At 47.9% G+C, this 27,856-nt stretch overlaps 2 protein-coding genes across 3 annotated transcripts in view; one reads left to right on the top strand and one right to left on the bottom strand.

Annotated features, from left to right (window-relative positions):
• The first annotated feature begins 1,213 nt into the window (after positions 1 to 1,213).
• TMEM40 (transmembrane protein 40) overlaps positions 1,214 to 27,856 on the top strand; it is a 35,966-nt gene continuing 9,323 nt past the window's right edge. Inside the window, exons 1-4 of one of the 2 annotated variants that reach the window (XM_020872520.2) lie at positions 1,214 to 1,279; positions 19,226 to 19,297; positions 20,179 to 20,319; positions 23,317 to 23,406. In XM_020872520.2, the coding sequence (XP_020728179.2) occupies positions 19,234 to 19,297; positions 20,179 to 20,319; positions 23,317 to 23,406 (295 nt within the window). In that variant the 5' untranslated portion in view covers positions 1,214 to 1,279; positions 19,226 to 19,233. The remainder of the gene's footprint in view (positions 1,280 to 19,225; positions 19,298 to 20,178; positions 20,320 to 23,316; positions 23,407 to 27,856) is intronic. The other variant, XM_070463317.1, reaches the window with a different exon arrangement.
• On the bottom strand, positions 25,641 to 27,198 carry LOC110124206 (ERBB receptor feedback inhibitor 1-like). The gene has a single exon (XM_070463409.1). It carries the CDS (start codon positions 26,814 to 26,816, stop codon positions 25,641 to 25,643), a length of 1,176 nt encoding a protein of 391 aa, XP_070319510.1. The 5' UTR covers positions 26,817 to 27,198.

Raw genomic sequence — 27,856 nt, forward strand, 5'->3', positions numbered from 1 at the left:
AAAGGGAACAGCCAGGGCAAAGGCCCTGAGGAGGGAGGGCCTAACTGGAGTGTCTGGGGCACATTCCTGGGTGGCTGGGGCAGAGTGAGAGAGGATGTCATAGGAATTGATGTCAGAGAGGGCAAGGAGTCGGCGGCACATTGTACAGGGCTGTGTAAGAACAGAAGTTAGTAAGGGGGGAGTCCTGGGAGGGTGCTGAGCAGAGGGGGGATGTGAGCTGACTTGGGTTTTAACCAGATCCCTCTGGCTGCCCTGATGAGAACAGATAGTGGGTGGTGGACAGGAGCAAAGAGACTAGTGGATACCAGGGTGGTTGCAAGAAGATGGCATGAAGAGGCTGGATTCAGAATATGTTGAAAGTAGGGCCAACAGAGTTTTCCAGAGAAGTCAGAACCAGAGTATGAGAGAGCGAAGAGTCAAAGATGATTTCAAGGATGACTCCTGAGCTTAGATGATTCCTCTTCCAGGAAGCCCTCCTGGGAACCCCCAGCTGCCTGGGCCTTGCCTTCATGGAGATTGTCATGGCACGTCTCCCTCAGGGTGCTACCCAGGGCAGGGTAGGACTTGTTTACTGTCCTTCTTCCAGAGTGTTTGAGATGTGAGTGAGAAAGGTAGGCTGAGCTGGGGTTAATTCTGGCCTCAACTTTGAGAGGTCAGTCCCCGCCCCCCACCCATTTGGGACCCACAAGTCAGTAGATATTCTAGCCTTTGCCTGGTTTCCTCACCACCGGAGGGCATTGCTAGCCCCACTCACAGGAGTCTCTCAAGGCAACACTGAGCCTAAGGCCTCCTCTTCTGCTGCCGGCCTAACCTCCGTCCTCCGGGGGAGCATCAGGTTGGCCCACATGGCTGTGCCCTGAGTCAGCCTCACCCATGGCAGGGAGGAGGCGGCCCTAGGACGCAGCTTGACAGAGCCAGAGTGGTGCAACAGGCCCTGAAGTTAGACGGCATGGCCATGGCCCCAGGCGGAGGAGACAGGGGTCTCGGGGTGTAGCCGCCCCATCTGCCCTCCTGGCACATCGGGGTAAGAGTCAGGTCAGACAGGAAGGCAGGGGGCCGACAGCACCGCAGGAAGGAATGCCACGCCGGTGAGCAGTGAACCTGGGGCCCCCAGCACAGGGTCAGGCCCCGCCCCTGCCCAGCGTCAGCCCGCCCCCTCCTCGTCAGGGGGCGGGGTCAGCTCTCCGCCCCCCCTCCCCCGCCCCTCCCCCGCCCCTCCCCCGGCACCCGCAGTCCACGCTCGCCTCGCCTCCAGCCCGCACCTGCCTCCGGAGCTCAGGTGAGGGACACGGGGCGCCTGAGGGGCGGGGTGGGGGGATTTTTTTCGGAGTTTTGGGGAGAAAGAAGCTCTTCAGCAGGCCTGACATTCTGTGGTTCCCGGCGGACCTGAATTTGAGTCCCACTCAGTGGTTTCCCAGTCAGATGAGCGCCTCCGTCTCCTCTGGAGAGTCAGGGGAGAATGAAGTTCTCCCCGGTACTGGGAGGGTCCCGCCGGCCCACTCCGGGTCTGTCGCTAACTTGCTCTGCGGGGCCTTCAGAAACCTTACGACCTCAGCTTCCCTATTTGTGAGGTGAAGGGTCTGACTAACTCTCGGAAGGCCTTGCCCCCCCTCCGCCCTCGTGGGACCCACAGCTTTGGCGGGTGTTTCCTGACACACGCCCTCCCCTTCCCCGCAGAAGCTGCCCTGGCCTCGAGGCTCGAAGGCATCTTTGAGGACAAAGTACTGAACGGAGAGCTGGGGGAGGCGGGAGTCCCGCTGCTGTCAGAAGCTCACAGGGCAGGGGAGGGCCGGGGGTGCGGCCGAGAGGGAGCCCCAGTCCCCTCATCTGTGCCCAGAGCATCCTGGCTTCTCTCCTGGAAGGCGGCTTTTGGGCCGGAAGCCAGCCCATTTTCCCTTTCACTGGGGACGGGAAAGATTATGGTCTGGGGCTTATCATTTTGACCTGGTTTGTTTAGAAACAGAGAAAAGTCACGTCAGGAGGGTGTGTTTGTCCTGTTTGGAGTCCAAGCAGATCTATACTAATGAACCCCCTCCTTTCTCCGCGTCTCCCTGAATTTGGGCTGGTGCAGCCTTCTGAAAAACTAGGGTCCTTGTGCTTTGAGATCGTTGCCAGGTCACCTTCTTAGGGCATCGTCTCCCACATGATGGCCACATACCAGGACTGGGGACCCTGCTGGTCATCGCTGATGGAGGCCTTTCATTTTCATAACAGCTCTATGTGGGAAGTTCTCTTTTAAAAAAAAAAATTAAATAACTTTATGGAGATATCATTCACATGCCATAAAATTCACCTTTTTTAAAGTGTGCACATCAGTGGTTTTCAGTTTATTCACCACTATCTAATTTAGAACATTTTTATCCTCCCCAAATAAACCCCATACCCTCTAGCAGTCACTCGCCATGTCCCCTTCTCCCTGGCAACCACTAATCCACTTTCTGTTTCTATGGATTGCTTATTCTGGACATTTCATGTAAATGGAATCATACAATAGGGGCTCTCTTCTGACTGGCTTCTTTCTCTGAGCATAATGTTTTCAAGGTTTATGCATGTTTTAGCGTGTGTCAGCACTTCATTCCCCACTGTGGTTGAAGAATCTTGTATGATATCACATCTGGTTTATTCATCCATCAGTTGATGGACATTTGGGTTGTTTCCACTTTTTGGCTATTATGAATAATGCTGCTGTGAACATTCATGTACAAGTCGTTGTGTGTACATAGGCTGTCAATTCTCTTGGATATAATACAGAGGACTCGCTGGGTCCTATGGTGAAACTGTGTGTGACATTGTGAGGAATTCAAATTGTTTTCCAAACTAGCTGCACCATTTTACATTCCCGCCGGCAATATGTCAGGTCTCCAAATTTTCCACATCATCCCCAGAACTTGTTGTTTGTATTTCATATTTTAGCCATCCTAGCAGGTGTGAAGTGGTATCTCATTGTGGTTTTGATTTTCACTTCTTTAATGACTAGTGATGTCAAGCATCTTTCCATATGCTGTTGTCAATTTGTACATCTTCTTTAGAGAAATGTCTGTTGAAAGCCTTTGGCTATTTGGAAATTGGGTTGTCATGTTACTGTTGAGTTGTAGATGTGCCTGTTCCAGGGGAAATTCTGAGGCTCTGAGACTGGGGGAGACTTGCAGTGATCTCACAGTTAGTGGTCTGTAGAAGTGGGAAGTGAGTCCGGGTCTGTCTGACATTCAAGAGGCAACAAGCTCTTTCTCCTGCTCTGGATGCCTTTTGTCTGGTCTTTGCTGTTGCCAATTGTGTGTATGTGAGAAAGAGAGAGAGAGAGAGAGAGAGAATGTGAGATACTGCTGGGAAAAGATAGAAAGAGAGAGAGAGAAGACAGAGAAACTGAGAGCATCTGGGATGAGAGAATGAGAAAGAGGAGCCTGACCTGGTTCTGGCTGTTTAATAAGACACCCACCTTGGAGGGTCAGAGCCATGGAAAACCTTTTCAGAGTTTTTGGTTTCTTCCCATTAATTTTCAAACATTGTGGTTGTTGTTGTGAACCTCAAAAAAATTTACTCGGGAGCACAGTTCTCACTAGTTTTTTGTTCCTAAATCCGAAACAAATCTAATTAGACTCCCAACCTAAACAAGGACTAGCATCCCCTAGTGTCTAGCTGGGCCTAGGAATCCAGAGCAGTGTTCATCAGACTTTTTGATAACACCCTCTGCCCAAGAAAAATGTTTAGGCACCCCCAACATATATATATATTTGTAGATTTAGAAATGATATACAAGTTGTTGTTGTTCAGTTGCTCAGTTGTGTCCATCTCTTTGCCCCATAGACTGCAGTACACCAGGCTTCCCTGTCCATCACTATCTCCTGGAGTTTGCTCAGATTCACGTCCATTGAGTCAGTGATACTATCTAACCATCTCATCCTCTGTTGCCCCTTTTCTCCTTTTGCCTTCAATCTTTCCCAGCATCAGGGTCTTTTTCAATGAGTCAGCTCTTCACTTTAGATAGCCAAAGTATTGGAGCTTCAGCTTCAGCATCAGTCTTTCCAATGAATATTCTCAGGGTTGATTTCCTTTACCATTTACTCATTTGATCTCCTTGCAGTCCAAGGGACTCTAAACAGTCTTCTCCAGCACCACAGTTCAAAAGCATCACTTCTTCAGCACTCAGCCTTCTTTATGGTTCAACTCTCACATCTATATGTGACTACTAGAAAAACCATAGCTTTGACTATACTGAACTTTTTTTTTCCATTTATTTTTATTAGTTGGAAGCTAATTACTTTACAATATTGTAGTGGTTTTTGTCATACATTGACATGAATTAGCCATGGATTTACATGTATTCCCCACCCCAATCCCCCCTCCCACCTCCCTTTCTACCTTTGGCTCTTCCCAGTGCACCAGGTCCGAGCACTTGTCTCATGCATCCAACCTGGGCTGGTGATCTGTTTCACCCTAGATAATATACATGTTTCGATGCTGTTCTCTTGAAACATCCCGCCCTCTCCTTCTCCCACAGAGTCCAAAAGTCTGTTCTATACATCTGTGTCTCTTTTTCTGTTTTGCATATAGGGTTATCGTTACCATCTTTCTAAATATACTGAACTTTGTTGGCAAAGTGATGTCTCTGCTTTTTAATATGCTGTCTAGGTTTGTTATATACAGGTACTGCAACCATTAGTTAATATCTCAAGATATTAACCATTAGTTAATATCTCTGAATATACTATATTATTCAGAGTGACTTTCCATCACCAACAATAGTGAATGGAAGTTCACTTTTCAAGGAGTTTTCTTATTATGATTTCAGTCAGCAACAGTGTGTGTGTGAGATCCTGTTCATTATTTTCAACATTAGGGTGCCTGCTATAGGACTTGAACTCGGAGCAGTGATGGGTCTCTTCCACACTTTTCCTGTGTCTGGCTTGTACTTTCTGGATTAGCACTATCTCCTTCCGTGGCTTCTTGACAGGGACTCTTTGAAGCCACTCGTCCACACTACAGGGGCTGATTCAGTTAAAGCTGCATTGTGTGATCCTAACCCACCACCAGGACACGGTATTATGGAGCAATATAGGGCAATAGGCTGACCGTGGAGGGACGGAAGATGTGGCCACAGCAGACCTGTCTGCACTGTGGGCTTCACTACTGGCCTCTAGGGACCCCACTTAGTGGACATGGCATTGAGTGTCTAATATATGGCCAAGGGTGCACATCAGAGTTGAACTATGTACTCTTAACTATTTTTAGCTAAAAGTGAAGTAGAAGTAGGGCTTCCCTGGTGCTTGGTGGTAAAGAATCCATCTGCCAATGCAGGAGACACAGGTTCGATCCCTGATCTGGGAAGATTCCGTATGCTTCATTGCAACTAAGCCCTATTGAGCCTGTGGTTGAGAGCCCGGAAGTCACAGTTACTGAAGCCCGTGTACCTTATAGCCTGTGCTCTGCAACAAGAAAAGCCACTGCAATAAGAAGCCTATGTGCCACAACTAGAGAGTAGCCTCCACTTGCTGCAACTGGAAAAAAGCCTGCACAGCAACAAGGAGCCAGCAAAGCCAAGAATAAATAAATAAAATTTTTTAAAACTTAAGTAGTAATAGATAAACTGATATGTCCTGTCTGTGCTTTGGAGATTATTATTTGAAAGACTAACAGGTTTTGAGCTAAGGACATCTAAGCCCACCACTGCCACGCTTCAGCTTGCCACCTCTCACGTGGGGTGCTCGTGACCACCTGAAGCAGCTATCATTTTTAGACAGTTCTTCCATATATTGAGCTGGCATCTGCCTTGGTGACTCCCCAAGATCCTGACTGCTCCCTCTGAGCTCACAGCCCCACCTGGTCCCCCTGTCCTGGAGGAGCCCTGCAGAGACCTGGGGACAATGACCAGGTCTATTTATGCAGTGCTCATCCTTAGGCTGAGCAAGTCAGATATAGCTGAACAACTGACACACCTGGTCCTTCATCCATTTCTCTTGGATGTAGTTTCCACACCCTCCTCATCCTCTGAATTATCTTGATTTGTCCAGACTCTCTTCTGTTCAAGACCCAAGATTGAGCTCTAAGATAAGAGATGGTAACGTAGAGGTCACCTTTCTCACCATGGTCTCTGTGCTTCTATTAATATAAACAAAGGCTGTGTTAGCTTCGCTTTGTCATGTCCATCTCTGCAACCCCATGGACTACAGCATGCCAGGCTTCCCTGTCCTCCACTATCTCCTGGAGTTTTTCTCAAACTCATGTCTGTTGAGTCAATAATGCCACCCAACCATCTCATCCTCTGTTGACCCCTTCTTCTTTTACCTTCAGTCTTTCCAATCATCAGGGTCTTTTCCAGTAGTGAGATCATTTTACTGTGTACTGTCTTATCCACAGCCCCAGGTGAGCTCCAAAACCCTCAGTGAGTGACATTATTTTCTGTGTCAGAGATGAGAAAAAAGGGCCTAGAGAAGAAAAACAATGTGCCCAGGGGTTGGTAGCAGGGCCCAGCCAGGCCCTCAGTCTTACCACAGCTGACTCAGTTTCCTCCCAATCCCTGCCCTGCGGGCACCAAGAGGATTTCCCACCCATACCATGGGATCTGGAGCTCTGAAAACACCATTTCTGTTCCAAGCCTCTGCTTCCCAGGGTCTGTTCCTAATTCATTCCATTCCCCAACTGTCCTGCTTGAAAGGTGGACAAAACCCTGGATGCCAGAAGTTGACACTGTCCAGTGTAGCCAGTGAGAGTGCCCTGGCCTGGATGCCAGGATGAAAAGGCTGGCCCCAGTCATGGCAGGGATTGGAGCAGATGACATTTTCCAACACTGTGCCAAAAGACATGGAGCCACATTCTAGGAGAAAGGACTGTGCTCTTGTGTAGTTTTAGAAAGGATCAGATTAACTAGACTGAAAGAGCTTTTTCTCCTACAGGCCTTCTCAGAGCCTTTCATGTACGACTGCACCTTGTGCAGCTCCTATTGGAGCCTACGGAAAGCAGCATTGCCCAAACTTCTTTGAAGATAAAATCCATTTTTTCTTGGAGTATTTTAAGATGCCATTTTGTAACTTACTTTTAGAACGTGCTGTTCTGGGCCTTTAGGCAGGTCATATCAACCCTGAGTGCCTTTGCTGATTGAGTGGATGAATCTTGAAGGCTTTAACAGAAGCAGAACATTAGTTTCCTAGAATGTCAGAGCTGGAAGAACCTTGTAGTGTGCAACTTTTATGTATGGGGGAACTGAAACCCAGGGCAACCCAGCAACCTGTTTGAAAGAAGGAGGCCAGATGCAGGCAAGCCTGTTGGGAGATGATTGTAACATTCAGGGGAGAGATTCTGGCTGTCTGAGTGGACCGCAGTCTGCCTAGCATGTGTTGCCTTTGTTAATGATACAGATTTCCCTGACCTGCACCTTAACACTAACCTTGCTCTGAACATCAGACCCTCAGAGTGAGGGAGTTGGGGGATCTGTACTACCAACAGTTCTCCCGGGGACATCTGACCATTAGCCAAGTTTGGGAGATGTTGAGCATGGGGAAGGAAGGGGAAACTCTCATTTACTGGGTGACAGTATTCTGGGCTTGTTGTGGGCATGATATCCTTCAATCCCCACAACACTTGGGGGGAGAGATAGTAATACCCCATTTACAGAAGCTGAGCAGCAAAGGGACAGGGATGGGTACACAATAACGACTGGCTCCAAAGCCCTCACTGCCCTTGTAGGTTCTCTTGGGAAGGAGGCAGTGGGAGTGGAGAAACCAGTTCCTCTTGAAGGTAAAATCGGATAGGCTTGGGCTTTGGCTGGCCGGAGAGGAAGGAGCTGGGTCATCCTTCCTGCCTTTGGAGCTTGAGGGCCCAGAAGGATGGTGGAGTCAGAGAAGCTCGAAAGGAAGATGTTCGGCTTCTGAAAGCTCTGGGCTGAGCCAGGCACTGGCTCGGGGGTAGAATGTGGTAGGCAGAGTGATGATCCCCAAAAATGCTTGTGTTCTAATCTCTGGAATCTGTGACCCTGTTAGTTTATGCGGCAAAGGGGAATGACATTGCACATGGAATTGAGGTTGCTCATCTGCTAACCTTAACATACGGGATGATCATGGGTGGTCTGAGTGGGGTCCAGTGTCATCACAAGAGTCCTTAAGTGTGGAAGAGGGAGGCTGAAGAGGTCAGAACAGTGCAGCGTGAGGACTTGCCCTGACATTGCTGGCTTTGAAAATGGAAGAAGAGCCACAAGCCAAGGAATGTCAGTGGCCTATAGAAGCTGGACAAAGTCGGAGCGGGGAGAGGAAGGAGAAAAAGCAGCAGCAAGGAAATGGGTGTTCCCCTTGGGCCTCCAGAAAGGCAGGCAGCCCAGTGGACAACTTGATTTTAGCCTAGTGAACCAGTGCTAGACTTCCAGCCTACAGAATGGTGAGATGCTAACCATGTGTTGCTTCCAGCCACTGAGTTTGTGGGAGTTTGTTACAGAAGCAATAGAAAACCAGACAGGAGTTGAACCAGCTCCAAGATGGTCTCTGTTCTCAGCAAGTGTACAGGTCTCGAGGGCAAGATCTTTAAGACAACTGGCTTGGATGGTTACCATGATGGGGAGACCCAGGAGGTCCCCAACCCAGCCTGGAGTTGTGAGAAAATACCTCATATGGTGTGGGGATCTCAGGGGCCCTGCCTGTCCTCCCCTGGCCCAGCCAGCCCGGCAAGCCCCGCTTTGCTCTGCCTACCCTTTCAGAACAAACCCCCCGAACCTCCCCCACCACCCTGCCACACACACACACATTTGTCTTAACTCAAGTGCTTTGGCTGCAAGTAACAGAAACCACCACAGGCTGCCATAAAAGGGCTTCTTTGGGAGGATATGGGTGTCTCACAGAACAGAGGGAGCATGTGAGGAAGCTGACCACAGAGAAGATGGTGCCCAGGAGCAGAAACGAGAGGGCCCTGTGGCAAGGCAGAGCAGCACCAGCTGATTGAGAGCTCTGTGTCACTCATGCTTGTCACAAGTCAGATCCCTGGGAGGAAGAGGCTGAGAGTCTAGCCTGGGTGGAGGGCAGTCACCCCTCAAGAACTCCCACATGCTTGTCCTGGAGCTGCGTCTGCCTGGCGGGATGTGGTTGATGTTAGGGCGTGGGCTTGTCTGGGGTGACTTGAGCAGCCAGAGGAGATCATCCAGGGCTGTGACTTGCTCCTGGGCTAAGACTAGCAGGTGTGAGGTAAGATCTTGAGGACTGAGAATGCCCTGTTAGTCCAGTGATTAAGACTTTCTGCTTCTGCCACAAGGGGCGTGGGTTTGATCCCTGTTTGGGGAACTGACATCCCTCAAGCTGTGCCTCCGGGATCACACCATGTGCTCTCTCCTGTCACCAGAAGGGGCTTTGACGCCAGGTGAGCCAAAACAGTCCACCCCTCTGTTGGCTGTGTTCCCCTCCCAGCTGTTATTTCTGCTCCCAGCATCCCTTCAATCCCATCTCCTGCCCTGTGCATGTTTAACTGAGCTGGCCCACCATTGGTGGCCCCAAGGCACAACGTTACAGTCCACCTGCGGAAAAAGTTGGTCATTAGCTGAGCTTTCAAGGCCTAGGATGATTCCCCAACCTCATGGGATTCCTACCCCATCACCTCCCCGCCACCGCCCACCCCTTCCACTCAACCTTCGTCCCACTCTGGCCGTTATTGCAAATCCAACTGCAGGGACCTCCCTGGTGCTCCAGTGACTAAGACTCCATGCTCCCCATGAAGGGGCCAGGATTCAATCTCTGGTCAGGGAATTAGATCCTATAGGTTGCAACTAAAGAACCCGCGTGCTGCCGTGGAGATTGAGCATCCTGTATGCTGCAGCTAAGACCTGGCACAGCCAAATAAATAAAGACTTTTAAAAAATCCAACTCAGTCTTAGTCAGCCCTCTCCTCCAAGGTGGGACACCTGAGGAAGATAAGCAACCCGTGAATTGGGAGACAGGGTTCTGGAGCCAGCCTTGCCCCTGAATCGCTATGTAACCCTGTGCAAGTTCCTCTCCATTCTCAGTTTCCCCATCTGTTAACCCAGACACTGATGCCCCACCCTAGCTGGGCGGGGAAGGCGCTGTGAAGCTGTAAAGGCTCAGCTTACTGTCCTTCCCACCCTTGTAATAGCAGAAGCTTAGAAAATCTGGGCTGAACTGCAGTGGAAATCCAGTTTAACAAAGCCTGTGGGTGCAGCGGCCCTGGCACCACCAGTGACTCAGCAGGGCTGAGGTTTGCAGAGGAAAATGCTAAGTATTGCATGTCCTTATTGGACCAGCCTCAGAATGGGGGCAGGCGCCTGAAAGAGAGAGGCCTGTAGGCCTCTAATCAGGACCGGGGAACGGGGCGTCATGTTAGGGAAGGGAATGGATGCGAGTCCATCTGTAAGCTAGGAGACCTTGAACAAGTCATTTGTCTCTCTGAACCTCAGTTTCTTCCTGCGTAAAATAGGAGTAATGGTGTGAAATGAGATCGTGGGTACTGGGAACTCCCTGGTAGTCCAGTGGTTAAGACTCTGCGCTTCCACTGCAGGGAGCATGGGTTTGATCCCTGTTTGCGGAACTGAGACCCCCCATGCTGTGCCTCCGGGATCACACCATGCGCTCTCTCCTCTCTCTGCTTTCTTCTTCCTTCACTTCTCCTGTATCAACTCGCTGTGCTCCATCTTGGTTCAAAAGAGGTCATAGGCTGTGAACTTGACTTTCAGAAGCCCCTGGCATCAATCCCTCTGTTTGATGTCCCACCCCTAGTACACTGTCCTTTTGTTTTAAGCCTCACTCTGCACACTGATTTTAAGGGTTTTACACCTTTACAGTTCAGCTTATCCTTTCTCATGGGCAGGAATATGGGCGAAGGAGGGATGAGTAAGGACATTAAGAGGAGAAACAGGGCTCCCTCCGGTCCTGCCTCCATGAGCATTCTGTTTCCCCTCCTGTCCATTTCAGTGTCCTGAAAACTGCTTGAGGAAGCTCCTTGGGTTCTGGGGACACTTGCTCAGGGCTCCAGTGGGCTAAGTGTCAATAGAAGCCAAGTCGGTGTCATTTGCATAATACTCCAATGACTGTCTGTGGCTTCTTTCCTGGTGCTAATGACAGAGGCCTGGGAAGAGCTGCCGGCATCAATATGGACTAAGCAACTACCCTTGCTCAACCACTTACTAGCTCCCTGGTCAAGTTTCTTAGCCTCTCTTTGCCTCTGGGTTCTTACGTGTAAAGTGAGCACAAGCGTGGTGGGCCCTGATAGAGCTGTGATGAAGCGTATGTGAGGCACATGTGTTGTGTGCTCAGATCCTTGCCTGACAGATAGGAAGCAGTTGTTTGTTACTGTCTTCATCATCATCCATGTCATCATTTTTGTTTTCTGCCAGGCCTTGTGCAGGGCGCAGGTGACACGGAGATGAATCAGCTGTAATCCCTTCCCTGGCTGGTTAGTGGTCTAGTGCAGGAGACGCACCCTAGGTGTGTCAGACCCTCTCCCAGGCCCTGAGCAGGGATCAGAAAGTGAATAGGAACAGTGGCTCTAGCAGTTGTGCAGCAAGTCAGGGCCTCGAGAAGGAAGATTCTGACACAAGACACAGCTAACGTAGGCTCAAGAGAGCAATGTGCCCCCTAGGCCTCCCCCAAATCGTGTCCTTCTTTGGAGCTGCTTCCTGCCAACTGTTTCCAATGTGGGCCAAGGCCCCTCGACTCTGTGCCTTTGTACACTGCTCCTTCTGGCCCTTCCAAGCTCTCCTTCAGCATTCCCTTCTTCAGAAACTCTGACCCTGATGTGATTTGGCCCCTGGGCTCCCATGGGACTACCACCCCCAGTCCACCCCCACCCTCCATCTACTATGAAATACCTTGAAGACAAGGATGCAACTTATTCACCATGGTATCCCTGGTGCTAGCACATAATACGTACTGTGTACTAAGTTGCTCAGTTGTGTCTGACTCTTTGTGACCCTATGGACTGTGACCTGCCAGGCTCCTCTGTCCATGGGATTTTCCAGGCAAGAATACTGGAGTGGGTTGCCATGCCCTCCTCCAGGGGATCTTCCCGACCCAGGGATCAAACTTGCATCTCTTATGTCTCCTGCATTGGCAGGCGGGTTCTTTACCACTAGTGCCATCACCCTAGCCTAAGCACACAGTTGATACTCAATTAATGTATGAAGGTAGGGGAGGAAAAGTATATCAGTCAGAATTGTTTTCAGCTACAAATGCTGAGACTCCTGACAAATGAGGCTTAAACAAAACAGGGTTTGTTTTTCTTAAATAACTAAAAAGCAGGCGGCTGCTGTCAAGAGCTCAGCAGCTCAATGTCCCTGCATTAACTTTGGGTTTCCCTCAAGGTCACAGAATTGCCACTGTGGCTCCTGCCATCACATTCAAGAAAGAAAGGAGAGGCAAGACACAGCACCAGTACTGTTGGCCTGTTTTGTCAGGAGAAGCAAAACTCCTTCCCAAAACCCCATCAGACTTTTCACTTCTTTTTGGCAAAAACTGGATCATGTGGCCACTCCTCACAGGGAAAACAAGTATCTACTTGTTTAGCATGCTCTTGCTTGCATGCTAAGTCACTTCAGTTCAGTTCAGTTCAGTCACTTAGTCGTGTCTGACTCTCTGTGACCCCATGGAACTGCAGCACACCAGGCTTCCCTGTCCATCACCAACCCCCAGAGCTTACTCAAACTCATGTCCATCAAGTCAGTGATGCCATCCAACCATCTCATCCTCTGTTGTCCCCTTCTCCTCCCTCCTTCAATCTTTCCCAGTGTCAGGGTCTTTTCCAGTGAGTCAGTTCTTTTCAGTGTTCAGCTTTCTTTATGGTCCAACTCTCACATCTATACATGACTACTGGAAAAACCATAGCTTTGACTAGATGGACCTTTGTTGACAAAGTAATGTCTCTGCTTTTTAATACACTGTCTAGGTTTGTCATAGCTTTTCTTCCAAGGAGCAAGCATCTTTTAATTTCATGGCTGCAGTTACCATCTGCAGTGATTTTGAAGCCCAAGAAAATAAAGTCTGTCACTGTTTCCATTGTTTCCCCATCTATTTGCCATGAAGTGATGGGACCAGATGCCATGATCTTTGTTTTTTGAATGTTGAGTATTAAGCCCGCTTTTTCACTTGCTTCAGTCATGTCCAACTCTATGACCCCATGGACTGTAGCCCGCTACGCTCCTCTGTCCATGGGATTCTGGATACCCACTGGAGTGGGTACCCACCTCCAGAATACTGGAATGTGTTGCCATTCCCTCCTTCAGGGGATCTTCCCAACCCAGGGATCAAACCCCTGTCTCTTATGTCTCCTGCATTGGGAAGTGGGTTCTTTATCACCAATGCCACCTGTGAAACCCAAAGTGTTAGTTTCTCAGTCATGTCCGACTCTTTGAGACCCCATGGACTGTAGCCGGCCAAGCTCCTCTGTCCATGGAATTCTCCAGGCAAGAATACTGGAGTGGGTTGCCATTTCCTTCTCTGGGGGGATCTTCCCAACCCAGGGATTGAACCCAGGTCTCCCACATTGCAGGCAGATTCTTTACCATCTGAGCCACCAGGGAAGCCCATCTACTTGATATGGAGGAACAGAGTTCAGTTTTGTTAACAAGAAGGAAGTCCAGGGGTGATGGCAGGCAGAAGGATTAAGGGGATGGGGGTAAGGAGGGTAGTTTCTGGTTAGACCCCATCAGCAGAGGGTTCATGAATGAGGTGGTATTTGCGCTGTGCCTGGAAAGTCATGTACAATTTTGGCAACAAGGAAGAATGGCCTCAGTGGAGGTCTGGGGGCCTGCAAGTGTGAGTGTGCCCAGGGGCTACCACATGAGCAAGACAGCTAAAGCAGGCAAGAGGTAGGACCAGCTTGGCGAACTGTTGACATGTTTGGCATCATCCAGTAGCTCACTTGCCCACATACAGCTCTGAGTCTCTTCTTCCCCCTGAAATTCCACCATGAGAGATGATCTCAGCCTCTGAGATGTACTGGACACCTATGTACAAGGAATCCTCTTCAAAATATAGATACACCCTGGGGCTCGTGGTCATTCATTCATACCTAGATATCGGTTCATTTTATTGGCTAGTGACTTCCTAATGCTGAGCTGAATTCCAGCCTGAGAAATGGGAATTTTTATTCCAGAAAAGGGTAATGGAGCCTGGCATCTAGGAGATGGGAGGGACTGGGGCTGGACCCCGAATGCCCAAGGGTCATAGGAGGTCTATGGAAGAGAGAACTCATGGAGCCCTCCTTCGGGCAGGCACTGGCCAGCTTTCTTCTCTAAGGTGCTACCATCACAGTTCACAATTAAGGTAAGTAGAACTTGGAGAAGGGGACCACCCAGTCAGGGTCATCCCGTGCACAAGTGAGGGAAGTGAGGTTGAACCCTGCTCCACACAGCACATGCCATCTTCTTGCTGCCTGCATCATAATAATGATTGTCATCTCAGCTGGCATTTATTCACTCCCTGCTCTATACAAGGCATTGTTCTGAGTGCTCTATGGGTTTTAACTCATGCCATTCTCACAACAATACACTGTGAGGTAAGCACTATTATTGTCCTCATTTTGCAGATGAGGAACCTAAGGTCCACAAGAAGTTAAGTCACTGGCCCGGAATCCCACAGCTACAAGGGTCAGGGTTCACACCCAGGCTGTCCAGCTCTGAGGCTTAGGGAAAGATGCTGCCTTGTCTGGGTCTTGTAGTGGATTAAAAGTAGATTCTCTACCAAAGACAAACAAACCCCCCATGAACTCATAGGTACAGAAAAGAGATTGGTGGTTGCCAGAGGTGGAGGGTGGTAAGTGGGTGAAATGGGTGAAGGGGGTCAAAAGCTACAAACTTCTAGTTATAAATAAAAAAGTTCTGGGAGTGTGATGTACAGCATGGAGGCTATTAGTTCAAAATACTCTGTTGCATATTGGAAAGTTGCTAAGGGGATAGACGTTAAAATTTCTCATCACAAGAGAAAATTTTTGTTTAACTATGTAAGGTTACAGAGGCTAACTAGACTTAGTGTGGTGATCATTTTACAGCATTTACAAATATAGAATCATTATGTTTTGCCCCTGAAACTAATATAATGTTATAGGAGCATTATACCTCAATAAAAAATTTTAATTAAATTGAAAAGAATTTTTAGGGCTTCCCTGGTGGCTCAGTGATTAAGAATCCACTTGCCAACACAAGAGACTTGGATCTGATCCCTGGGTCAGGAAGATCCCCTGGAGAAGGAAATGGCAACCCACTCCAGTGTTCTTGCCTGGAGAATCCCATGGACAAAGGAGCCTGGTGGGCTACAGTCCATAGGGTCGCAGAGAGTCAGACACAACTAAGTGATTAAACAACAACAAACATTTTTTAAAGAGTGGTTTCTCTTGGGGACTTCCCTGGTGGTCCAGGGGCTAAGACTCCATGCTCCCAATGCAGGGGGCTCAGATTCTATCCCTGGTCAGGCAGGGAGCTAGATCCCACACACGACAACCAAAGATCCCATGGGCCGCAAGTTAAGACCCAGTGCAGCCAAATAAATAAAATAGACATATTTTTAAAGTAGGTTCCATTAAAAATAATAATAATAATAATAATAAAGTAGGTTCCGTAGACCAGCAGTTCCCAAGTAGACGTGATTTTTACCCCCAGGAGACACTTGGTAATGTGTGGTGATGTTTTGATTGTCACAACTGGGGCGGGGTGGGGTGCTCCCTGCATCTAGCGGGGAGGATGCTAAACGCCATACAACATGTACACTGACAAAGGAGCATTGGCCCCAAATGTGAGGAGTTTGGAGGTTGAGACCCGGGTCCAAATTAGTCAGAGAGAAGTGAATCTACCTCCTGTCAGAGTTGAATCCCTAGACTCAAAGCTGGGAGGAGAAGAAATGGGGTGGGGTAGGGGTCTTCAGAACAAAGCCTTCACAGCTTGGCTAAGATGCTGTAACAAATACCGAATCCCAGTCTCAGAGAAGAGAGAAGCTGATTCCCTGTGCACGTGGTCAGCCAGAGGCAGGTCCAGGCGGGCAGGCGGCTCTAAGCCCAAGGCCTTGTGGGGCCCAGGTTCCTTTGCCTCGGTGCTCAGGGCTTCCCTGGGGTGTTGACTTGGCTTGTGTGACGGAGGTTGGCCCCCCGCCGCTGACCAGCATACAAAAGGCAGAAAGGAGGAAGCAGAAGTTGCAGAAGTTTAGGAGCCCAGAACTGAAACTGGATTCCCACTCGCAGGAACCTATTGTTAAGTCTTTAGGAATTGGGGGAGCAGGTTGTTAAACACAACCAGTTTTAAATTAAATTAAGTTCTATAAATTAACTAAATCCTACAACAAGCAAGGCTAATAAGTACTTAAAATGTATCACTTCCTAATTTATTTTACTACCTTCTGCTGTTACATGGGCACTTGAGGCTTTCGCAGGTTCTATGTATATGGTGGAAACACTGCACAGTGCTATTTGTGTTCCACTGCCCACCTCTTCCCAGCTTTGCATTCAGTGACATCACATCAGTATCAGTCAGTGGGAGTGTTTATATCACAGAAATCAGTAACCTATGCAAATCAGAACTTTACAGTTTGCTCTGTTGATTGTCTGAATTTAAGAAAGTGGTCAAGCAAATGTGAATAATGTAGATGAAACGTCAAAACTGTAAGCATTACATTCTACTTGTTGTATATGAAATTCACAATACAGAGGGCCTTATTTTTATTATTTGTGTGCTATGCATTCTTTTAAAATTTTTATTGTTTTTTTTTCTTGAAATATAGTTGATTTGCAGTGTTTCAGGTGAACAGCAAAGTGATTCAGTTATACATGTACATTTATAGCTATTCTCTTTTAGATTCTTTTCCATTAGAGGTTATTATAAGATACTGAATATAGTTCCCTGTGCTATATAGTAGGTCCTTGTTGTTTATTTTATACAGTAGTGTGTATCTGTTAATCCCAAATTCCTAATTTACCCCCCATCCTTTCTTTACATCAGTAAAATTTATTGCAGATGTATGTGTGTATGTGTTTGTGTGTGTATTTCCCCCCCAGAACCACAGAACATCTTGTCAGCCCCCCACTGCAGTTCCCATCCACTCATTCTATCGGCAGGAACATGAGTCACATGGTCCCTTGGCCAAATCTAGCCTCCAGGAATGCTGGGAAATATTGTCCTTGGCTGGATGGCCATGTGCCCAGCTAAAATTAAGGCTTTGAGGGGGCAGCCCAACCATGGTAGCTCCATACGTTTCCTCTAGAAAAGGGCACCAGCTCACTGATGTTAGCTGTTTAGATTTTCTGAGGCCGCACGTCCAGGCTTCTCAGGGCCTCGCTTGAAGGCCCTCTTCGAGTCACCACCAGCGCCCGTTCAGAACTTCCGGAAAGCACAGGGTGCAGTGTCCTGAAGGGACAGGGTCCCAGATCTCATCCTGCAGCTCCAAGTGCCTGCTTCCTGCCCTGGCTTTCACCACTTACGTCTGTAATCCCAGCAGGTATTCCAGCAGGGCCTCACTGCATGATGGCCTTTGAGCAGTTTGGGGCTCCAGACCAATGTTTGGGGTTGCATTAAACAAAATGTGGGTTCTGGAGTCTCAAGTTACTTCATCTCTTTGCGTCTCAGTTTCCTCCTCTGTAAAGAGAGGATGATAAAATTTACCTTGCAGGGTTCTAGTAAAGGTTAAATGCGACAATCTTTTGCAAAGTTTTGTTATCTAGAAACTATAATTCAAATGTGAAGTAATTAATCCCAATTCTCTCCAGATTGGTTTGTGATCTGGCTCAGGTGGAATTATGAACATATAAACCCTTTGTAAAGCTGTTTAGTACTATACTGATGTAAGGTAGCATATAACATTTTAAGTTATAAAAAAAATTGTTATTTTATTGTAACAAAAGCAGTACTGTTAAAAATTTAGAAAATTCAAAGTGAAAATGAGAAACTAAAATTACCCATAATGCTACCACTCAGAGATAACTGTATGTGTATATAAAGTCTCAGAGATAACTATATATATTTATATATGTGGACCTCTAGGGAATTCCCAACTATTTATATTTTGATACAGCTCCAACAGTTATTAACTTGTCCTGTTGTATTTGGATTCCCCCCCACCGTGCCCTCCAACTCCCTTATTCAGATAATCAGATTATTTTGAAGCATGGCCCAGACATATTATAATTTCATCATAAATATTTCAATGTTTATCTCTAAATTGAAGGATATTTTAATTATTTTTGGCTGTGCTGGGTCTTTAGATGCTACATGGGTGCTCCTCTTTTTTGTGGTGTGTGGATTTCCGAGTATGGTGGCTTCTCTTGTTGTGAAGCATGGGCTCTAGGTTTTCAGGCTCCAGTAGTTATGGCGCATGGGCTTAGTTGACCCGCAGCCTGTAGAATCTTCCCGGATCAGGGATCAGCCTGTGTCCCCTGCATTGGCAGGTGGGTTCTTATCCACTGGACCACCAGAGAAGTCCTGAAGGATATTTTAAATAAATATAACCTCAACTTAAATATCACAGCTAAAAAAACAAGTTCTCTAATGGAGGATGTCGATAACAGGGAGATGTACATGTTTAGAAACAGAGGGTATATGGGCAATCTCTGTACCCTCCGTTTAATTTTTGTGTATTGTTGTTTGTTGCTGTTTAGTCACCAAGTTGTATCCAATTCCTTGAGACCCAGTGGACTGCAGTGTGCCAGGCTTCCCTGTCCTTTACCATCTCCCGGAGTTTGCTCAAGCTCATGTCATTGAGTTGATGATGCCATCCAACCATCTCACTCTTTATCACCCCATCTCCTCCTGCCATCAGTCTTTCCCAGCATCAGGTCTTTTCCAATGAATTGGCTCTTCGCATTAGGTGGCCAAAGTATTGAAGCTTCAACTTCAACATCAATCCTTCCAATGAATATTCAGGGTTGATTTCCTTTAGAATTGACTGGTTTGATCTTCTTGCAGTCCAAGGGACTCTCAGGAGTGTTCCCCAGCACCACAATTTGAAAGGTACACCCAACTGAATGCAGAATTCCAGACAATAGCAAGGAAGCATAAGAAAGCCTTCTTAAGTGAACAACACAAAGAATTAGAGAAAAACAGTTTTGCTGTGAGCTGCTCTAAAAACTAAAGCCTATTTAAAAAATAAGTTCTTAATAGTATCAAAAGTTGATCATGACTCAGGTGTCTCTATTTTTGTATTTCTGTTTTTGTGAATTGTTCTTCTTGTACCTTTGAATATTGGGTGTTTGTATTTTTCTTATTTATTTGCCAAACTCTTTATATATTAAGGATATTAACTAAGGTAATATTAACTACTTCCTCCAGGGAAAGCCATGGAGACTTCAGGATCCCTTCAAGACCACAGTCGAGTTCATGGAGAATCAGAAGATCTAGACTGTATGTTTGCTCTGTAACCCTCTGGGCAAAGCTGCCTGGGAAGGCGAGTCCAGCAGGGGCTGGAACAAAAGACCCTGCTCAGCTCATGTGGCTCAATGAATGGCCCAAGTTACAGCTGAAACCTCTAGAGAAGGAGTGGTTTTATGCACTTGCACATCTGTGTGCTTGGTCCAGTCTGTCCCCCAGCACTCTCTAGCAGTGGGAACCCCAGTTGCTCCCCCAAAACTCAGAGGCTCTGGGAGCTTGGACTGGCATTAGGGAGAGTCCCCAGAAGAGGGGAAGGGTACCGCGTGGCCCCAGAATGGGAAGGTTTAGGGCTTGATTGGATCCCACTTGCTCTGTAATTTACAGAGAATTTTAAACTGGCAACTGTTCTGCAGTGTGGGCTTCCCTGGTGACTCAGCGGTAAAGAATCCACCTGCAATACAGGAGATGTGGGTTTGATCCCTGGGTCAGGAAGATCCCCTAGAGGAGGAAATGGCAAATCACTCCAGCATTGTTGCCTGAAAAATCCCATGGACAGAGGAGCCTGGTGGGCTACGGTCCATGCAGTGTAAAAAAAGTCGGACACAACTGAGCAACTAAACCACCACCACCTACACGGTGTAGTGGTGTCTTGGAAAGGATGACGGGCTTAGAAGCCCCTCTGTGGGCTCTATATTCAGAGAAATGTCTGTTTTTGGCCTTCTTAGAGCCTCTGGAGCCTCCAAGAGCCCTGATCTCATGCACCTCCCATGGGCCCTAGGGGTTTGGGAAGAGTACCCCAGAGAATCCAGCCACTCCTGGATCCCCAAGTCCACGTAGACCCCTGGGAAGGCCTGGGTGATCCCTGGGGCGGGAAGGGCAGGAAATACTCCTCCTTAACTGCGTGTGCCTCCCAGATGGAGAGACGGATTTCCACAAGCAAGACCAGGGGGCCAGACTCGTTTCTCAAGGACAAGATGAGAGAGACAAGCCTTCCTCCTCTTCATCCTCGTCCTCCTCGTCCTCCTCGTCCTCCTCGTCCTCCTCCTCTTCCTCAGGTAAAGCAATGACTTAATTAAATACATATATACTAAAATATCTTTGAAGACAAGCATTTACATGGAAAGAACAATCTCCTGTCCTCTCCCAGCTCGGTATTGCAGTTCCAGTTTCCCACATTCCCTTCCTGAGCCTGCCTCTCCATACACATGGTTTGTGCAGTTATAACTCCCACAGAGACAGTTTTGTCCTCAGTTTACAATGTCTTCACTGTCTTATCATGAGCATTTTGCCGTGTTAGTCCATAATATCTTAGCAACTATTCTTTTGTGTTTCCCATATAGCCCCTCAAGTGACTGCATCTCATGTCAAGGAACATCTTAGTTTCCTAGGAGCACTTTGGAACAAGAGGCAATGCATGTGTGTGTTCCAGCAGCCTGCCTGGGTTCACACGCTTTCTCTACCACTAACAGCTTTGTGTCCTTGGGTAAATTGCTTAAACCTGTGTGTCCTGGGGTCCTCATCCATCAGATGGAGACCATAACAAAATTTATTATCTCATAGGATTTATTGTTGTTATCATTTAGTTGCTCAGTCGTGTCCAACTCTTTTGCAATTCCATAGACTGTAGCCCGCCAGGCTCCTCTGTCCATGGTATTCTCCAGGCAAGAATACTGGAGTGGGTTGCTATTTCCTTCTCCGGGCACTAAGAGAAAGCATCAGGAAAACAAACAGAGTTGTGGAACCGTCAAGACAGACTGACATTCAGGATCCTGGTCTCTGAGCCTGGTGGCCTGTCACTCTATCTCAGACCCTGAGCATTCTTCAGACTGAGACAGACCATTAGTCTTCAGGGCCCGGAGCCCTAGTGTCTCCCAGCTGCCCCCAAGCCCCCTCCACACAAAGGACCCTAACTCAGAGTCTGGCATCCAACACCACTCTCCCTACATATCTATTTGTTCTTAATGCAGCCTATTATTTTTTAATTAAAACTTTTTTATTGTAAAAGATTACACATGGGCACATTATAGAAAATGTGAAATATATAAAGAAGTAGCAAGAAGAAAGAAAAACATCCTTTGTTCTATTAGATAATCACTAAACACATATTAGTGTATCTCCTTACATTTATTCAATATATATTAAATTGTATATGCATATATATTTTTTGTCCACACTGCACGGCTCGTGGGATCTTAAGTTCCTGTCTAGGGATCAAACCCAGGCCCTCTGCAGTGAAAGCATGGAGTCCTAACCACTGGACTGCCAGGGAATGCCCATCAATAAATATTTATTGAACATCAACCATGTGCCAGGCTCTGTGATGGTTACTGGGGGGACCAGCAACTAACTGTGATTTTTTTCTGCTCAAGTTAATTTTTTAAATAATTGAATTAGCACATAGAAAAATTATCCTCATTCTAGACAGCATACAATTCTATAATACCTTTTATTAAAAATTATGGACAGGAAACTGTATTCAATATCCTATAATAAATCATAATGGAAAAGAAAAAACAATCCTTGAACAACTTTTAAAGAATATATATTATGAATATATCATGGAGAAAGCTAAAATAATTTTTGTTTGTGTATGAACAGAGGTCATCCCTGTTGGATAGAATTTGGAGTAATTTTTGTTTTCTTATTTTCTGTATTCTTTGATATTTTGCAAAAAAGTGATGAAAAAGCCTTTGGGGGACATTGATTAATGTTTATAAAATACAGAAAAGAAAATAGAAGCCTCTCAAAATCTTATCCCCTGAGATAAATACTATTATTGTTATCTTATTAAAAATATTTAGCTGCACCAAGTCTTAGTTATGGTGGCATGTGGGATCTAGTTCCTTGACCAGGGATCAAACCCAGGCTCCCTGAACCGGCAGTGCAGTCAGTCACTGGACCACCAGGGAGGTCCCCCATTGTTACTTGATGTACTTCCCATTCCTAGTTGAGATCACATATGCACTGATTTGTAAGCACAGTTAGCTTGCTTTCCTGGAATTTAAAATTTTATCCGTATAGACCGGAAGTTTCCCAAACACTGTGTGTGTTTAGTTGCTCAGTCATGTCCAACTCTTGCGACCCCATAGACTGTAACCTGCCAGGCTCCTCTGTCCATGGGACTCTCCAGGCAAGAACACTGGAGTGGGTTGCCATTTCCTTCTCCAGGGGATCTTCCTGACCCAGGAATTGAACCCATGTCTCCTGCATTGCAGGCAGACTCTTTACCGACTGAGCTACGAGGGAAGCCCTGTGCCAAGCACAGTGCGGGACATTAGGACTGCTGGGGCTTTGTTAATCATCCCAAGGGAAAGGGAGTCCCCTGGACCTGAAGCCAGAAACTCCTAGGCCTGAATCCCTGGAATGCTGACTGATCCAAGAGTGCAGATGACTCAGTCATTCTTCAAGGCTTGATCAAGTTCCTGCACCAGGCTGGGCAACCTTAGCACAGTGATGCCCTGCCTTGTCCTTCCAGAACTCAAGGTGGTTGGAGGGATGAATAGCACCATGGACCCTTATGCCCACTGTGTCAAGCTCGGACAGCTGACACTATAGAAACCCCAGAGGAGGGACTTCCTTGGTAGTCCAGTGCTTAAGACTCAGCGCTTCCAATGCAGGGATGCAGGGAGCACAGGCTTGATTCCTGATTGAGGAACTAAGATCCCACCTGCTGGGGAGGGTGGGCAAGATGGTGTGCTGGGACAACTAGAAAAGCCCCTCTACAGGAGGTGTTACCCCAGCGTAACTTCAGGACAAGGGAGCAAGTGGAAGCGCGTTCCAGGTGGGAGACCGAGCACGAGCAAATGCACCTCATAAGTGCCTTGTGGGCCTTGTCTCATCATCATGAAAGTCGTGATAGAAATAGTAAGTGATTTGTTCAAGGTCGCACAGAAAGTCTGTGACAGTTCCTGTCCCCCAGCCCTCAAAGCAGACTTCTTTCCCCCAGACCACTCTGTTCACATAAACTAAATTCCAAGAACCAACACCAGAAGGAAGTACTTCTGGCTCAGTCCAGGCTGAGTTCTCCTACAGCATGTGTTTGTTCCCTGCAGAGAACAGCGATGAGGACCAGCACCCCCGCGTGACCAGAGAACGTCGGCACAGCCAGGGGGCTGGACTCCCCCGCAGGGGCGGCTCACCCGGTAGGCAGCAGGCCTCACCATTTCTCCGTTGTCCACTCAGTAGACTGAGTGTGTCTGTGTGAAGATGTTCCTTGTAGCATTGTTTATAGTAGGGCAATCACAGAAACAGCCTAATGTCCAACAGCAGCAGCACAGATCAGCGATGCTCCACCCTGTCCTGGTCAGAGCTCTGGTCTTCATCCATCTCTAAAGCGAAAAAGAGAAATTCAAGTCATAGGGTTGGTTTGATCTTGTATCAGTTCAGTTCAGTCGCTCAGTCATGTCTGACTCTTTGTGACCTCATGGACTGCAGCACGCCAGGCCTCCCTGTCCATCACCAACTCCCAGAGTTTACTCAAACTCATGTCCATTGAGTCAGTGATGCCATCCAACCATCTCATCCTCTGTCGTCCCCTTCCAATCTTTCCCAGCCTCAGGGTCTTTTCAAATGAGTCAGCTCTTGGCATCAGGTGGCCAAAGTTGGAGTTTCAGCTTCAGCATCAGTCCCTCCAGTGAATATTCAGGACTGATCTCCTTTAGGATGGACTGGTTGGATCTCTTTGCAGTCCAAGGGACTCTCAAGTGTCTTTCTCCAACACCACAGTTCAAAAGCATCAATTCTTTGGCACTCAGCCTTCTTTATGGTCCAGCTCTCACATCTATACATGACTACTGGAAAAACCATGGCTTTGACTAGATGGACCTTTGTTGGCAAAGTCATGTCTCTGCTTTTTATTTTTTTTAATTTTTTTTTCATAAATAAGTATTATAACTTTATTAAAATGAAAAGACAATATTCAAAATAATGCAACAAAAAATGAATAAAATCCTTTGTCCAATACTGTACACATAAATGCAGAAATCAGTGCCTTTTTCTAAAGCATGTTTTAACCTTCATTTAGTTCATACTAAAATATAAGCTTTAAATAGCTCAAATAACATCACTCAGCAGTTTAAACTGTAAACAGCTTGTTTAATGTGGAGAACATTGTAGTAAGGTACTTCTGTTAATGAGCACCATCTCTTCTGTGCTGCTCTACACAAGATAAACACAGCGAAGCATGTGAAAGTGGGACACGAGCTTTATGTCTCACCAGATCTGAGCAGAGCAGCCTGCCGTGAGAATTTCCAAAGTAGATGATGTGATCTCCGGTCTTAAGACATACTGGGCTATTGGTCAGAAGGGTTTTACTTAGAAAGCAAATAATCCCCAGGAAATACTGAAGAGGAACCAGCAACACAAGGCCAGCTTGTGTTGTATTTGTTTATTCATATGCGACTAAAATAGGGGAGGGAAAAAAAAGAAAAGAAACCTACAACACACATCTCCACACAGATACTCTCAACCCAACAGCTGACTGCTTCATTATTGCTTCAACTGACATCCTCAACACTGGCCAAGAGTCTGTTTTTCCCCATGTGTCCTGCGTTTCCTGGGGGTGGGTGGAACAGAGAAGGAATGGTAAGGAAAAATGACTTATTCTGTTACCTTCCCATTTTTCATGAGACCCGGACAGGTGAGAATACGGTACCAAAGGTGCTGCCATCCCTTCAGCAAGACCTACAGGATTTAGGTCTCAGGACGACTTAAACCAGGCACGTGAAGTCACGGAAAGAAAGTATGGCCTGCCTTCCATGGAAAAACTGCTTGTAAAAATAAATGAAACAAAACAGAACAGGCCTCAGAGCTGGCAATCTTCAACCTTATTATGCAAAAAAATAATAATATATATATATAATATTTTATGATTCTGAGCTAAACAATACTGTATTCTCTCCCATTTGCTCAATTTTCAGTCTCTCAGGAGCCATCCTCCAGCTTGAGTTTTATTGTTCTAAATATATATTACTCTAAGACAGGAACTACTGGGTTAACTTGCAACTAGAATCTATGATTTTATCACAAGTGTAGATGCAGGCATCTAACGTGCACACATATGCGTGTCCCTTGTCCTTCCTCCCTGCATCGCATCTTTAAATGACAGGCTTGAGCAGACTTTTCTCTGACGCTCACACGGTCAGGGATGCTCAGCACCTCAGCACCTCCTGACTCTCTAAGCCCTTCCTGTTCAGACGGAGAGTTCGACTCTCTGAGCCTGTGATCTGGACTATTTTCCTGGGGAACCTTGACGGGTCTGGGGAACTGTGAGAGAACCACTCGCTCCCATGGCACCTCTGCTGAGCTGGGACTCCAGGGTCTAAGGAGAAACCACATAGGAGAAATGTTTGCGCTTCACATGGCCTCCCAGGTCCACTCATGGCTTTAGGTCCAGCTTTTCTGGGGCTGAAGAGATACTGCCATGGGCCAGGATGGGGTGGACGGGGGTGTTCCCGTGTGTTTCTTCTGCTTCCCTAAAAAATTTTTCGAATCTGTCCAGGTAGGGCGGCCTCTCAGGGAGCAGGTAGTAGTGCGTGGAGCTCGCCTTCTTCCCATTCTCAATGATGGGCAGGATGCAGGGCGCCTTGCCGGCAGCCCCCTCACTGTGCTGTCTCTGCAGGGCTTTGCTGCTCACGTACTTGGGGTCAGGGGCAAAGCTCTGCGTGGGGGGCATGACCCCGTTGAGGTAAGATGGGAGGCTTTTGGGGCTTGGGGTGCGGGAGTTGCTCCGGGACAAGGGCTCTCTCGGTGGGACTTTGGGGGGCCTGTCCTCATCGCTGTAGGTGCTGGAGGTGACCTCGGCCGACCACCTTCTGTAGTCTGGCTTGGCCGGCCGGGGAGGGATGGGGACCCGAGGGGGAACTTCTGGCTTGTCGTCGTCGGAATTGGGAGAAGCCCTGTGCATGGAGCTGGAGATCCTGATGGCCGGCTTGTTGAAGGACCCCGCGGGGCCTGAGTGAGACCTCCTCAGTCTCCGGTGGGCCTGAGGCGGAGGGGGGTTGGCGCTTGGCACCCCAGCCACCTGGTCGGGTTCCTGGCTGAGATCCACGGCGGAGACAGTTGGGGTGTCAAAATATGCATAGTTGATCTGTTCACATCCTCGGAAGCTGCGTCTGCCGGGGCCATCGGCTCTGAAGTCGGAGAGCCCGCAGTCTTCCAGAAGGAAGTCCGTGTCCGAGCTGGTGAGAAACTCGACCTCGCAGTCCGTCTCGTCCAGGGCGAGGTCCTCGGAGATGGGCAGTGGCGGCAGGGGCCGGGAGCCCCGCTCGCAGGGCACTGGGCTGGAGAAGAGGGACAGGGGACTCTTGACGGGGGTCAACGGGGGTGTGGCAGCACAGACCCCGTTCACCGCCAGCTTCTTCAGTCCACACGCCACCCGGTCCTCCTCCTGCTGCCCCCAGCCTTCACTTGGGGGGATGATGAGGGGAGGCAGGCGGGACTTCGGAGGGGGGCCATGCTCTGCACAGTGGCTGCTGCTCATCGGGGTGGATCTGGAGGTGCGCCCGATGGAGGTTAGCTGCTCCTGCGCCCGCGAGTTCAGACTGTAGGCCATGGTTATCGGGTCGATGTTTAAAAAGCTGTTCTCAAACTCGCTGCGGCCACCCCAGCAGGCCTTCAGGCTCCCCAAGGCTTGGCCATCGTGCAGAAATCGTTTTTAACGGGACTCTGATCTCCTGAGCAGCCACTCCTTGCCATGGACATTGTGCCTTATTCTGGGACTTCTTCAGACTTGCAATGCCCAGGGATGCGTGCAGTCAACCAGTGGCTTTCATTCCCCCGGCAGAGCCGCGGCTGCCCCACGGCGCCCTCCCGCGCATGTCCGTCCCGGCTGTCTCAGCGCCTCGGGCTCAGGGGCCCGACACCGCGCAGGCGCCTCGCCCCACGCCAGCCGCTCGCTCCCGCTCTCACTCCAAGCTCGCACTCGGCCGCCCATGTCTCTGCTTTTTAATATGCTGTCTAGGTTGGTCATAGATTTTCTTCCAAGAAGCAAGTGTCTTTAAATTTCATGGCTACAGTCACCATCTACAGTCACAATCTACAACAGTGATTTTGGAGCCCCCCCAAAATAAAGTCTGTCACTGTTTCCATTGTTTCCCCATCTATTTGCCATGAAGTGATGGGACCAGATGCCATGATCTTAGTTTTTTGAATGTTGAGTTTTAAGCCAGCTTTTTCACTCTCCTCTTTCACTTTCATCAAGAGGCTCTTTCCAGTTCCTCTTCACTTTCTGCCATAAGGGTGGTGTCATCTGCATATCTGAGGTTGTTGATATTTCTCCCAGCAGTCTTGATTCCAGCTTGTGCTTCATCCAACCCTGGCATTTTGCATGATGTACTCTGCGTATAAGTTAAATAAGCAGGGTAACAATATACAGCCTTGACGTACTCCTTTCCCAATTTGGAACCAGTCATTGTTCCATGTGCAGTTCTAACTGTTGTTTCTTGACCTGCATACAGATTTCTCAGGAGGCAGGTAAGGTGGTCTGGTATTCCCATCTCTAAGAATTTTCCACAGTTTGTTGTGATCCACACAGTCAAAGGCTTTGGCATAGTCAATAAAGCAGAAGTAGATGTTTTTCTGGAACTCTCTTGC

This window comes from Odocoileus virginianus, unplaced genomic scaffold (assembly GCF_023699985.2).
Source record: "Odocoileus virginianus isolate 20LAN1187 ecotype Illinois unplaced genomic scaffold, Ovbor_1.2 Unplaced_Contig_2, whole genome shotgun sequence".
Classification (NCBI taxonomy): Eukaryota; Metazoa; Chordata; class Mammalia; order Artiodactyla; family Cervidae; genus Odocoileus; species Odocoileus virginianus.

What these genes read in the sequence shown, in the direction of transcription:
- LOC110124206 (XM_070463409.1), bottom strand. Translation starts at nt 26,816, where the DNA reads ATGGCCTACAGTCTGAACTCGCGGGCGCAGGAGCAGCTAACCTCCATC.